Source organism: Coregonus clupeaformis, chromosome 6, assembly GCF_020615455.1.
Source record: "Coregonus clupeaformis isolate EN_2021a chromosome 6, ASM2061545v1, whole genome shotgun sequence".
NCBI classification, from domain to species: domain Eukaryota; kingdom Metazoa; phylum Chordata; class Actinopteri; order Salmoniformes; family Salmonidae; genus Coregonus; species Coregonus clupeaformis.
In genome coordinates, this window is record NC_059197.1 from 12,255,857 (window position 1) to 12,270,585 (window position 14,729).

Sequence of the window (14,729 nt, forward strand, 5' to 3'; positions counted from 1 at the left end):
TAAATGCATGCTTTTCAATCGAACGCTGCTGGCACCCGCCCACCCGACTAGAATCACCACTCTCGACGGGTCTGACCTAGAGTATGTGGACAACTACAAATACCTAGGTGTCTGGTTAGACTGTAAACTCAACTTCCAGACTCACATAAAGAATCTCCAATCCAAAGTTAAATCTAGAATCGGCTTCCTATTCGCAACAAAGCCTCATTCACTCATGCTGCCAAACATGCCCTCGTAAAACTGACTATCCTACCGATCCTTGACTTCGGCGATGTCATTTACAAAATAGCCTCCAACACTCTACTCAGCAAATTGGATGTAGTCTATCACAGTGCCATCCGTTTTGTCTCCAAAGCCCCATACACTACCCACCACTGTGACCTGTACGCTCTTGTTGGCTGGTCCTCACTACATGTTCGTCGTCAAACCCACTGGCTCCAGGCCATCTATAAATCACTGCTAGGCAAATCCCCGCCTTATCTTAGCTCATTGGTCACCATAGCAGCACCCACCCGTAGTCTGCGCTCCAGCAGGTATATCTCACTGGTCATTCCCAAAGCCAACACCTCCTTTGGCGCCATTCCTTCCAGTTCTCTGCTGCCAATGACTGGAACGAATTGCAAAAATCTCTGAAGCTGGAGACTCTTATCTCCCTCAATAACTTTAAGCATCAGTTGTCAGAGCACCTTACCGATCACTGCACCTGTACACAGCCCATCTGAAATTAGCCCACCCAACTACCTCATCCCTATATTGTTATTTATTTTGCTCATTTGCACCCCAGTATCTCTATTTGCACATAATCTCTTGCACATCTAGCATTCCAGTGTTAATACTATTGTAATTATTCTGCACTATAGCCTATTTATTGCCTTACCTCCATAACTTGCTACATTTGCACACACTGTATATATATTTTCTATTGTATTTCTGACTTTATGTTTTTTACCCCATATGTAACTCTGTGTTGTTGTTTTATTGCACTACTATGCTTTATCTTGGCCAGGTCGCAGTTGTAAATGAGAACCTGTTCTCAACTGGCTTACCTGGTTAAATAAAGGTGAAATAAAAAAATAAAAAAGGTCTGAACACTTTCCGAATGCACGAATAGACTGACTTTCAGTTGAGGGTAGTTCATTATGTCTCTCTGTGTGGGTAATATGATAATAGTCTCTCTGTACTGTTTTTGAATGATTTGTGGTTGAGACTAGCACAAATATACTGGAGGAGTCTGTCTGGGTGGACTTGTGGCTCTGGTCTAACCCGTGTATAACCCTGGGGTGTGTATTGAACCAACGCCTCCTTCCTCTTTACCTTCTGGTGTTATTAGATGGAACTGGTTCTGACCCGACTTTCTGGTGTTATTAGATGGAACTGGCTCTGACCCGACAATCTACACACTTCTGGCTTACTTCAGGATTTTATATTTTTTCAGCAGACAGTATATGTTTTGTAGTGAACAGCCAAATGGAAACCAATACCTTTGGTTGCCACGATTACCCGCTTATCATGTACTCTACTTGTCAGCGCACAATGTCTGTTTCATACACAATGGTGTTGTATTGTGATAATTATGTAGATCGACTTAACATTTCAAGGATACTGTGAAGTAGATACTCAGACCTGTATTTAAGGCTAGGGCAGCAGCAGGTAGTCAGACCTGTATTTAAGGCTAGGGCAGCAGCAGGTAGTCAGACCTGTATTTAAGGCTAGGGCAGCAGCAGGTAGTCAGACCTGTATTTAAGGCTAGGGCAGCAGCAGGTAGTCAGACCTGTATTTAAGGCTAGGGCAGCAGCAGGTAGTCAGACCTGTATTTAAGGCTAGGGCAGCAGCAGGTAGTCAGACCTGTATTTAAGGCTAGGGCAGCAGCAGGTAGTCAGACCTGTATTTAAGGCTAGGGCAGCAGCAGGTAGTCAGACCTGTATTTAAGGCTAGGGCAGCAGCAGGTAGTCAGACCAACCCTAAAGACACTCAGCTCCCATCTCTCCGTGTGGGTGTTGGGGAGGGAGACGGCATCAGCCCACTCAGGGCCAGATGGGTGTTGGGGAGGGAGACGGCATCAGCCCACTCAGGGCCAGATGGGTGTTGGGGAGGGAGACGGCATCAGCCCACTCAGGGCCAGATGGGTGTTGGGGAGGGAGACGGCATCAGCCCACTCAGGGCCAGATTTAGCATCAGCCCACTCAGGCCAGATGGTGTTGGAGGCTAGCCACTCAGGGCCAGATGGGTGTTGGGGAGGGAGACGGCATCAGCCCACTCAGGGCCAGATGGGTGTTGGGGAGGGAGACGGCATCAGCCCACTCAGGGCCAGATGTTTTGCGGCAACCAAAAGCAGCTGTATAAAAACCATGTGGAAAGCTTTATTTTGTTCCCATAGGAGCAGAGAGGCTGTATTACCCTGTTTAGTGGCAAGGAATCACTCCTAGCAGCCACTTGGCTGATAATCTGAGGACTTTATAGTATAATTTTCGTATTTTTTATTTCTCAAAGGTTCTGAGGGCTTGGAGGAGAAGCAGTACGCTGCCCACTTAGAGACAGTGTTATGGAGAGAGACAGTGTTATGGAGAGACAGTGTTATGGGGAGAGAAAGTGTTATGGAGAGAGAAAGTGTTATGGAGAGAGACAGTGTTATGGAGAGAGACAGTGTTATGGAGAGAGACAGTGTTATGGAGAGAGACAGTGTTATGCGGAGAGACAGTGTTATGCGGAGAGAGAGAGACTGTTATGCGGCGAGAGAGACAGTATTATGCAGAGAGAGAGACTGTTATGCAGAGAGAGAGACTGTTATGCGGAAAGAGAGAGAGAGGCAGTGTTATGCGGAGAGAGGGACAGTGTTACGGAGAGAGGGACAGTGTTACGGAGAGAGGGACAGTGTTACGGAGAGAGGGACAGTGTTACGGAGAGAGGGACAGTGTTACGGAGAGAGGGACAGTGTTACGGAGAGAGGGACCGTGTTATCTAGAGAGAGAGACATAATGAAATCAAAATATATTTTATATTTGAGATTCTTTAAATAGCCACCCTTTGCATTGATGACAGCTTTGCACACTCTTGGCATTCTCTTAACCAGCTTCACCTGGAATGCTTTTCCAACAGTCTTGAAGGAGTTCCCACATATGCTGAGCACTTGTTGGCTGCTTTTCCTTCACTCTGCCATCCGACTCATTCAAAACCATCTCAATTGGGTTGAGGTCGGGGGATTGTGGAGGCCAGGTCATCTGATGCAGTACTCCATCACTCTCCTTCTTGGTAAAATAGCCCTTACACAGCCTGGAGGTGTGTTGGGTCATTGTCCTGTTGAAAAACAAATGATAGTCCCACTAAGCCCATACCCAGATGGGATGGCATATCGCTGCAGAATGCTGTGGTAGCCATGCTGGTTAAGTGTGCCTTGAATTCTAAATAAATCACAGACAGTGTCACCAGCAAAGCTCCCCCACACCATAACACCTCCTCCTCCATGCTTAACGGTGGGAACTACACATGTGGAGATCATCCGTTCACCCACACCACATCTCAAAGACACGCCGGTTTCTCCAATTCTCCAATTTGGACTCCAGACCAAAGGACAGATTTCCACCGGTCTAATGTCCATTGCTCGTGTTTCTTGGCCCATGCAGGTCTCTTCTTCTTATTGGTGTCCTTTAGTAGTGGTTTTTTTGCAGCAATTTGACCATGAAGGCCTGATTCACATGGTCCCCTCTGAACAGTTGATGTTGAGATGTGTCTGTGACTTGAACTCTGTGAAGCATTTATTTGGGCTGCAATTTCTGAGGCTTGTAACTCTAATGAACTTATCCTCTGCAGCAGAGGTAACTCTGGGTCTTCCTTTCCTGTGGCGGTCCTCATGAGAGCCAGTTTCAACATAGCGCTTGATGGTTTTTGCGACTGCACTTGATGAAACGTTCAAAGTTCTTGAAATGTTCCGTATTGACTGACCTTCATGTCTTAAAGTAATGATGGACTGTTCTTGCCATAATATGGACTTGGTCTTTTACCAAATAGGGCTATCTTCTGTATACCCCCCCTACCTTGTCACAACACAACTGATTGGCTCAAACGCATTAAGATGGAAATAAATTCCACAAATTAACTTTTAAGAAGGCACACCTGTTAATTGAAATGTATTCCAGGTGACTACCTCATGAAGCTGGCTGAGAGAATGCCAAGAGTGTGCAAAGCTGTCATCAAGGCAAAGGGTGGCTATTTGAAGAATCTCAAATATAGAATATATTTTGATTTGTTTAACACTTTTGTTGGTTATATATTCCATATACGTTATTTCATAGTTTTGAAGTCTTCACTATTATTCTACAATGTAAAACATTTTAAAAATATAGAAAAACCCTTGAATGAGTAGGTGTGTCCATAATTTTGACTGGTAGTGTATGTGTTGAGGTGGGGCTTGGTATATGTGTTGGGGAGGGGTGGGGCTTGGTGTATGTGTTGGGGAGGGGGTGGGGCTTGGTATATGTGTTGGGGAGGGGTGGGGCTTGGTATATGTGTTGGGGAGGGGTGGGGCTTGGTATATGTGTTGGGGAGGGGTGGGGCTTGGTATATGTGTGGGGGAGGGGTGGGGCTTGGTATTTGTGTGGGGGAGGGGTGGGGCTTGGTATATGTGGGGGGGAGGGGTGGGGCTTGGTATATGTGGGGGGGAGGGGTGGGGCTTGGTATTTGTGTGGGGGAGGAGTGGTGCTTGGTATATGTGTTGGGAGGGGTGGGGCTTGGTGTATGTGTTGGGGAGGGGTGGGGCTGGCTACCATTGCATGGTGCTTATAGACTTAATTGGGCTTGTGTTAGTACAGGGACCATGTGTGAGAGAAGGTGTGTGTGGCGCGTGCGCGAGGTGTTCTTGCGTTGTAGCATAAGCCACCAGCTGATAGTTTCAGGATTAGACTAATGCATGTCTTGTCACTGATGGATCCTTTCTAATGCCACCCATTTCAGTAATGATGGATCCTTTCTAATGCCACCCATTTCAGTAATGATGGATCCTTTCTAATGCCACCCATTTCAGTAATGATGGATCCTTTCTAATGCCACCCATTTCAGTAATGAAGGATCCTTTCTAATGCCACACATTTCAGTAATGAAGGATCCTTTCTAATGCCACCCATTTCAGTAATGAAGGATCCTTCTAATGCCACCCATTTCATTAATGATGGATCCTTTCTAATGCCACCTATTTCAGTAATGATGGATCCTTTCTAATGCCACCCATTTCAGTAATGATGGATCCTTTCTAATGCCACCCATTTCAGTAATGATGCATCCTTTCTAATGCCATCCATTTCAGTAATGAAGGATCCTTTCTAATGCCACCCATTTCAGTAATGAAGGATCCTTTCTAATGCCACCCATTTCAGTAATGATGGATCCTTTCTAATGCCACCCATTTCAGTAATGATGGATCCTTTCTAATGCCACCCATTTCAGTAATGAAGGATCCTTTCTAATGCCACCCATTTTAGTAATATCACTGATGACATTCGTGTCATGGTTCTTACATTAATGGCTACATTTCTGCATTAAGAAATGGATCCAATGTATCGCCCTGCGCGAGCCCTGAATGAACTTCTTCTGTGTCTATAAATCTTAAGCCAGCTGTGTGGCTGTGTGTGTGTGGCTGTGTTAACTGATGTCAGTGTGGTAGAGTTTTACCCGGCAGTGCCAGACAGAAATGGTTAGCAGCAGAAAGGCTTAATTCATCAGAGGAACAGCTGAACAGAACCTAGGGTGTGTAGAATGGCGAGAGCAGAGATCAGCATCATAGACAGGTACACATAGAACACAGCAAAACATAGCAGTGTTATTAGCTGTCTGTCTGTCTGTCTCTGTTTTCATTGAATTGTTCCTCTCTGCCTCTCTTCTTTTCTCCTCTCCTCTCCTCCTCTCCTCTCCTCCTCTCAGATCGATGCCTTGAGCAAAAGAAGTAAAGAAGCGGAAGGTTCCTTCTTGAACGTCTACAAGAGATTAATAGATGTCCCAGGTAAGAGATGAATAGATGTCCCAGGTAAGAGATTAATAGATGTCCCAGGTAAGAGATGAATAGATGTCCCAGGTAAGAGATGAATAGATGTCCCAGGTAAGAGATGAATAGATGTCCCAGGTAAGAGATGAATAGATGTCCCAGGTAAGAGATGAATAGATGTCCCAGGTAAGAGATGAATAGATGTCCCAGGTAAGAGATGAATAGATGTCCCAGGTAAGAGATGAATAGATGTCCCAGGTAAGAGATGAATAGATGTCCCAGGTAAGAGATGAATAGATGTCCCAGGTAAGAGATGAATAGATGTCCCAGGTAAGAGATGAATAGATGTCCCAGGTAAGAGATGAATAGATGTCCCAGGTAAGAGATGAATAGATGTCCCAGGTAAGAGATGAATAGATGTCCCAGGTAAGAGATGAATAGATGTCCCAGGTAAGAGATGAATAGATGTCCCAGGTAAGAGATGAATAGATGTCCCAGGTAAGAGATGAATAGATGTCCCAGGTAAGAGATGAATAGATGTCCCAGGTAAGAGATTAATAGATGTCCCAGGTAAGAGATGAATAGATGTCCCAGGTAAGAGATGAATAGATGTCCCAGGTAAGAGATGAATAGATGTCCCAGGTAAGAGATGAATAGATGTCCCAGGTGTCATGACTCTCTCCTTGGTGAGGATCAAAGGTGCCAGATCAGCTTGGCAAATGGCTGAGATAGCCAGATCCCCCCCGCTCTCCCACAAGAGAGGAGAAGGGGGAGTTGGGCCGGTTTTACATCTTAACTCCCGGTCATAAATCGTTTATAACTTTCCCTCTCTGCCCTGCAGTATTGGGATATAAACTCCTTTGTTACAGAGAATGTGGCCCGCCTAAAAACTCTTAACATCAAAAGATTGGACATTGGAACAGTGTTGTTGAGATCCAAATGTTTGGAATGGTCGGTGGGGATCTAAAGAATAATCATGTCGTATTGTTTCTTTTTTTGTGATGTCATTAAGGATGGTATTACTAAATAACTGATTCTCTGAAAGTGTACACATTTCAGTTATCAGGTTTGCATCTAAATGTTGTACAAAATATATGATTAAGTATGAGAATATGTTTGTGAGGATAGCAATGTGATTTTAGCCTTCTAAATGAGAATTGTTTTTCATAGAAACATTTGCCAGTCAGTAACCACGCCCAAGTGAGCACAAACATTGGGGTGGCGTAACGGAACGCCGCTTTTTACCGAAGGATAAAAGCCTTGGGAACGAAATTTACATTTTATTCCAGAAAACGTGAGAGTAGCGACTGCACGTTTTTTTTTGAATGGTTAGAACTTTGAATGAGAGAGAGAGACCAGCCGACGTGACGCGCGATCTCACGTCACAAATGGTTGACACTCTACAGACCCCAGGAAACGGGAGACGTTAGTTCCCCGTTAGTCTGCACGTTTTGAAATGGTGAGGAAACTCTGAAACTCTCAATGTCTACACGAGAAGAAGACCACGCACTAGACCTTATCATATCAGTCTGCAGCTGTACGTGTAAAGTAGCAGTCTAGAACCTTCACTAAAGACACGAGTTGGGAAGGACAATCCCCATCTCAGACAACCGTTGGTACATCTGAAGTATCTATTCTAACCAACACTCCATTCGAAGACGAGCCGAGTCTCACCGAAGTGGGATGAAACACTCAAACCCCTTTTTTGAGAAAGTGGTTCAACAGAGAGACGACGCTCAAGGAGAAGCTATGTGTAAACGTGCATTGCATTTCTTATCTTTATGAGCGGTGGTTTCCAAACTGAACAACGATAAGTTGAATCTCTTTGTCTCCCCCTTTCACTGTCTTTCTATTGACCCCTCCTTCCCCTAACCAAACAGTCATGCTATTGTTAGTCCAGTCAACTAGGGACCTGTTTTCATTGTATTACGTTAGTAATCAATAACCTATACTGTGTGTGTGTGTGTGTGTGTGTTTGTATTCTGTGTTATTATTTAGTTAGTTAGTAAATAAATAATTAAGCCAATTTGTGTATTGCTGATTCATCAATAAGGTTAGGGTTCTTGCAGATATCAAGGAGTAAGCAACGTTCAGAATGAGACTGAGGTAATGATTTAATAAGTGACATTTATCGATATATAACATATATATTTATCTACTAAGAGTTTAATTCTGGAGGTAATGATTTAATAAGTGACATTTATCGATATATAACATATATATTTAAATACTAAGAGTTTAATTCTGGAGATGGTAACTTGTTAAACAACTTCTTCCGTGGTGCCCCAAATTCCTAATGAGTGAATTGTTACATTATTAATTTAATCGAGTAACAATTAAACATAGTGAATTGATTTGATAAATAACAGTCATCACATAATGCAAGTCACGTCACGACACAGGTAAGAGTGTGTATGGGTGTGGATGAATATTGTTTGTGTGCAGTGCCTGTCTCCCTCATCCGTAGAGACTAATCAGCACCAACAGGGGAAGACAAAGAGCGTGACGCCATCCGTCTGATGTGTCACTGTGCAGTCAGGCATGTGACACTCTTATATGTCCCTGTGCTACTTCCTCCCCCCAGTGTAAACTGTAGAGAGATTAAGCCGCGCTACTTCCTCCCCCCAGTGTAAGCTGTAGAGAGATTAAGCCGCGCTTCTTCCTCCCCCCCCCAGTGTAAACTGTAGAGAGATTAAGCCGCGCTACTTCCTCCCCCAGTGTAAGCTGTAGAGAGATTAAGCCGCGCTACTTCCTCCCCCAGTGTAAGCTGTAGAGAGATTAAGCCGTGCTACTTCCTCCCCCAGTGTAAACTGTAGAGAGATTAAGCCGCGCTACTTCCTCCCCCAGTGTAAGCTGTAGAGAGATTAAGCCGCGCTACTTCCTCCCCCAGTGTAAGCTGTAGAGAGATTAAGCCGCGCTACTTCCTCCCCCCAGTGTAAGCTGTAGAGAGATTAAGCCGTGCTACTTCCTCCCCCCAGTGTAAACTGTAGAGAGATTAAGCCGTGCTACTTCCTCCCCCCAGTGTAAACTGTAGAGAGATTAAGCCGCGCTACTTCCTCCCCCCAGTGTAAGCTGTAGAGAGATTAAGCCGCGCTTCTTCCTCCCCCAGTGTAAACTGTAGAGAGATTAAGCCGCGCTTCTTCCTCCCCCCAGTGTAAACTGTAGAGAGATTAAGCCGCGCTACTTCCTCCCCCCAGTGTAAACTGTAGAGAGATTAAGCCGCGCTACTTCCTCCCCCCAGTGTAAACTGTAGAGAGATTAAGCCGTGCTACTTCCTCCCCCCAGTGTAAACTGTAGAGAGATTAAGCGGAAGTTGTTTCCTGACAGGAATGACAAGTACACCCAGAGCCCGCTCCCGATTAACACAAATGAACAAAACACGTTTTAATGGTGAGTGAACTGTTCTTGTAGAACTATACTGAAGCCCAGGGGGAGGTGTGTGAGAATGACAGGTCATTCTCCCTCTGCTATATTTCCAAACCGTGTAGTTTACTATGCTGAATATGTAATAATAATAATAATATGCCATTTTAGCAGACGCTTTTATCCAAAGCGACTTACAGTCATGTGCGCATACATTTTTACGTATGGGGTGGTCCCGGGGATCGAACCCACTACCCTGGCGTTACAAGCGCCGTGCTCTACCAGCTGAGCTACAGAGGACCACACTATATGTCTGTCCCAACCCTGCCTGTGCTGTTCTTAACTTGACACGTGATAATGAGGTAATGTCATACGTAGTCTTTTCTGTGCGTCATTCTAAGTAATGTATAGCTTGTTGGACAGGAAGTTGTGTGTTAAGGCCCGGACATTTTCAGTCGCGCACAGAACCCTCCACACACACATCCTGAGTTGTCTTCCTCTTGAACCGTCAGCTCTTCACAACGCGCCCACACACTGCTCATTTTGCGGGGATGATGATGTGCCACACGCTTCCTGCTTCACGGCTGTCAATCACCCGTGAGGACCAATCAGACTGACTGACTGACAAGGCCTATCACAGTGACGGACAACAACCACAAATCAAATCTGGCTTAAATTAGCGTCAGAGGGAATCACAGATTTAATGTGGTGTACAAAGTGCTTTCTCTCTCTTTTTCTCAGTCGCTCGCGCTCTCTCTCTCTCTCTCACTCACTCAATTCAATTCAAAGGGCTTTATTGGGATGGAAAACATATGTTAACATTCCCAAAGCAAGTGAAGTAGATAGTAAATAAAAGTGAAATAAACAATCAGAAATTAACAGGAAACATTACACTCACAAAAGTTTTAAAAGAATATAAACATTTCAAATGTTATATTAGTGGCTATGTACAGTGTTGTAACAATGTGCAAGTAGTTGAAGTATGAAAGGGAAAGTAAATAAACAGATAAATAATACTGTAGAAGGTATTTACAATGTTTGTGCTCCACTGGTTGCCCTTTTCTTGTGGCAACAGGTCACACATCTTACTGCTGTGGTGGCACACTGTAGTTTTTCACCCAGTAGATAAGGGAGTTTATCCAAATTGGATTTGTTTTCAAATTCTTTGTGGGTCTGTGTAATGAGGGAAATATGTGTCTCTAATATTTGGCAGGAGGTTAGGAAGTGCAGCTCAGGTTCCACCTCATTTTGTGGGCAGTGTGCACATAGCCTGTCTTCTCTTGAGAGCCAGGTCTGCCTACGGCGGCCTCTCTCAATAGCAAGGCTATGCTCACTGAGTCTGTACATAGTCAAAGCTTTCCTTAAGTTTGGGTCAGTCACAGTGGTCAGGTATTCTGCCACTGTGTGCTCTCTGTTTAGGGCCAAATATCATTCCAGGTTGCTCAGTTTTTTTGGTTAATTCTTTCCAATGTGTCAAGTAATTATCTTTTTCTTTTCTCATGATTTGGTTGGGTCTAATTGTGTTGCTGTCCTGGGGCTCTGTGGGGTCTGTTAGTGTTTGTGAACAGAGCCTCAGGACCAGCTTGCTTAGGGGACTCTTCTCCAGGTTAATCTCTCTGTAGGTGATGGCTTTGTTATGGAAGGTTTGATGATCACTTATTTTTAGGTGGTTGTAGAATTGAATTGCTCTTTTCTGGATTTGGATAATTAGCGGGAATAGTCCGAATTCTGCTCTGCATGCATTATTTGGTGTTTTACGTTGTACATGGAGGATGTTTTTGCAGTATTCTGTATGTAGAGTCTCAATTTGGTGAGTTCTTGGTTGGTGAGCGGACCCCAGACCTCACAACCATAAAGGGCAATGGGTTCTATAACTTAAGCAAATATTTTTAGGCAGATGCTAATTGGGATGTCAAATGTTATGTTCCTTTTGATGGCATAGAAGGCCCTTCTTGCCTTGTCTCTCAGATCGTTCGCAGTTTTGTGGAAGTTACCTGTGGCGCTGATGTTTAGGCCAAGGTAGGTGTAGTGTTTTGTGTGCTCTAGGGCAACAATGTCTAGGTGGAATTTGTATTTATGTTCCTGGCGTCTGGACCATTATTTTTGTCTTATTGAGATTCACTGTGCCCAGGTCTGACAGAATCTTTGCAGAGGATCTAGGTACTGCGGTAGGCCCTCATTGGTTGGGGACAGAAGTACCAGATCATCTGTCAACAGTAAACATTTGACTTCAGATTCTAGTAGGGTGAGGCCGGGTGCTGCAGACTGTTCTAGTGCCCTCACCAATTCATTGAAGAACACCTTTCTAATATTGAGTGAGTTTTTACTAGGATTAAGTGTCAGGAATTGTGTAAGTTTAAATGTATTTGGCTAAGGTGTATGTAAACTTCCAACTTCGACTGTACCTACCGAGGTAGGTGTAATTGTTTGTGTGCTCTAGGGCAACAATGTCTACATAGAATTTGTATTTGTTGTCTTGGCTACTGGACCTTTTTGGAACGTCATTATTTTTTTCTTACTGAGGCTAACTGTAGATATTTGATTTCTGAGTTCAGTAGGGTGAGGCCGGGTGCTGCGGACTGTTCTAGTGCCCATTCATTGATATATACTGTATATATGTAGAAGAGGGTGGGGCTCAAGCTGCATCCCTGTCTCACCCCATGGCCCTGAGGAAAGAAATCTTTGTGTTTATTGCCAATATTAAATGCAAAGGATTTTCCCAAGGTTGCTGTTGATGCATATCCCACGGTAGTTATTGGGGTAGAATTTGTCTCCACTTTTGTGGATTGGGGTGATCAGTCCTTGGTTCCAAGTATTGGGGAAGATGCCAGAGCTGAGGATGATGTTAGAGTTTAAGTATAGCCAATTGGAATTTGTGGTCTGTATATTTTAGCATTTCATTTACGTTCCACCTCCCGAGTGGCGCAGCGGTCTAAGGCACAGACCCGGGTTCGATCCCAGGCTGTGTCACAGCCGGCCGTGACCGGGAGACCCATGAGGCGGCGCACAATTGGCCCAGCGTCGTCCGGGTTAGGGGATGGTTTGGATATCACGAAATTGGGGAGAAAAAGGGGTAAAAGTACTAAATAAATAAATATTTCCCTTCACTGGAACTAAGGGGCCTGAACCATGAAAAACAGCCCCAGACCATTATTCTTCCTCCACAAAATTGTATAGTTGGCACAATGCATTATGGGCAGGTAGCGTTCTCCTGGCATCCGCCTAACCCAGATTCGTCCGTCGGACTGCCAGATGGTGAAGCGTGATTCAGCACTCCAGACAACGCGTTTCCACTGCTCCAGAGTCCAATGGCGGCGAGCTTTACACCACTCCAGCCGACGCTTGGCATTGTCCATGGTGATCTTAGGCTTGTGTGCGTCTGCTCGGCCATGGAAACCCATTTCATGAAGTGATACGCGCTTCAGCTCTCGGCAGTCCCGTTCTGTAAGCTTGTGAGGGTGTAGGCTCAGGTTTTCTTGGTTTCTCTGTGTTTTTGGTTGGATAGGTTCCTCAATTCCTTTCTTAGGTTTTTGCATTCTTCATCAAACAGTTTGTCATTGTTGTACATTTTCTTATGTTTCTGGTTGACATTTTTAGATTTGATAGGGAAGCTGAGAGGTCATATTTAGGCTTTCTACTGCCAAGTTACACCTTCACTATTGCAGTGAACTGTTTTGTCCTGGAAGTTGTTTAAAAGGTATTGAATTAGCTCTTTTTGAATTAGTAGTTTTTTTGTTTTCTGGTGGGTTTCTACACTACTTTCCTTTCATGGGAATGCTGTCACGTCCAGGTAGGTGTTTGTCCCCCTGTGTGCTGAGGGTGTCAATCAATCAATCAATCAATTTTATTTTATATAGCCCTTCTTACATCAGCTAATATCTCAAAGTGCTGTACAGAAACCCAGCCTAAAACCCCAAACAGCTAGTAATGCAGGTGTAGAAGCACGGTGGCTAGGAAAAACTCCCTAGAAAGGCGAAAGCCTAGGAAGAAACCTAGAGAGGAACCAGGCTATGAGGGGTGGCCAGTCCTCTTCTGGCTGTGCCGGGTGGAGATTATAACAGAACCATGCCAAGATGTTCAAAAATGTTCATAAGTGACAAGCATGGTCAAATAATAATCAGGAATAAATCTCAGTTGGCTTTTCATAGCCGATCATTAAGAGTTGAAAACAGCAGGTCTGGGACAGGTAGGGGTTCCATAACCGCAGGCAGAACAGTTGAAACTGGAATAGCAGCAAGTGCCAGGCGGACTGGGGACAGCAAGGAGTCACCACGGCCGGTAGTCCCGACGCATGGTCCTAGGGCTCAGGTCTCTCAGTTGGCTTTTCATGGCCGATCATTAAAGAGTTGAAAACAGCAGGTCTGGGACAGGTAGGGGTTTCGTAGCCGCAGGCAGAACAGTTGAAACTGGAATAGCAGAAAGGCCAGGGCGGACTGGGGACAGCAAGGTGTCATCATGCCCGGTAGTCCTGACGTATGGTCCTAGGGCTCAGGTTCTCAGAGAGAAAGAGAGAACGAGAGAATTAGAGAGAGCATACTTAAATTCACACAGGACACTGGATAAGACAGGAGAAGTACTCCAGGTATAACCAACTAACCCCAGCCCCCCGACACATAAACTACTGCAGCATAAATACTGGAGGCTGAGACAGGAGCGGTCCGGGAGACACTGTGGCCCCATCCGAAGAAACCACCGGACAGGGCCAAACAGGAAGGATATAACCCCACCCACTCCGCCAAAGCACAGCCCCCCGCACCACTAGAGGGATATCCCAAACCACCAACTTACAATCCTGAGACAAGGCCGAGTATAGCCCACAGAGGTCTCCACCACAGCACAAACCAAGGGGGGGCGCCAACCCAGACAGGAAGATCACGTCAGTAACTCAACCCCACTCAAGTGACGCACCCCTCCCAGGGACGGCATGAAAGAGCACCAGCAAGCCAGTGACTCAGCCCCTGCAACAGGGTTAGAGGCAGAGAACCCCAGTGGAGAGGGGAACCGGCCCGGCAGAGACAGCAAGGGCTGTTCGTTGCTCCAGCCTTTCCGTTCACCTTCACACTCCTGGGCCAGACTACACTCAATCATATGACCTACTGAAGAGATAAGTCTTCAGTAAAGACTTAAAGGTTGAGACCGAGTCTGCGTCTCTCACATGGGTAGGCAGACTGTTCCATAAAAATGGAGATCTATAGGAGAAAGCCCTGCCTCCCGCTGTTTGCTTCTTGTCAGGTTCTTGTCCAGTTCTGGCGTTTAGGTCGCCACAGACTACTACTTCCTGGGTCTAGAAATTATTGATCTCCCCCTCTAGGATGGAGAAGCTGTCTTCATTAAAGTATGGGGATTCTAGTGGGGGGATACGAGAAAATGTTGTTTCTAACCAAATGTAAAATTT

At 45.1% G+C, this 14,729-nt stretch overlaps 1 protein-coding gene across 5 annotated transcripts in view; it reads left to right on the forward strand.

Annotated features, from left to right (window-relative positions):
- Positions 1 to 14,729, forward strand: part of LOC121567671 (protein CASP) — a 159,557-nt gene that overhangs the window by 61,527 nt on the left and 83,301 nt on the right. For all 5 annotated transcript variants that reach the window (XR_006001147.2, XM_041877873.2, XM_041877874.2 and 2 more), the window contains exon 4: positions 5,911 to 5,989. Coding sequence is in view for 4 of the 5 variants with exons in the window: in XM_041877873.2 (XP_041733807.2) it covers positions 5,911 to 5,989 (79 nt within the window). In the remaining variant the exon portion in view is untranslated. The remainder of the gene's footprint in view (positions 1 to 5,910; positions 5,990 to 14,729) is intronic.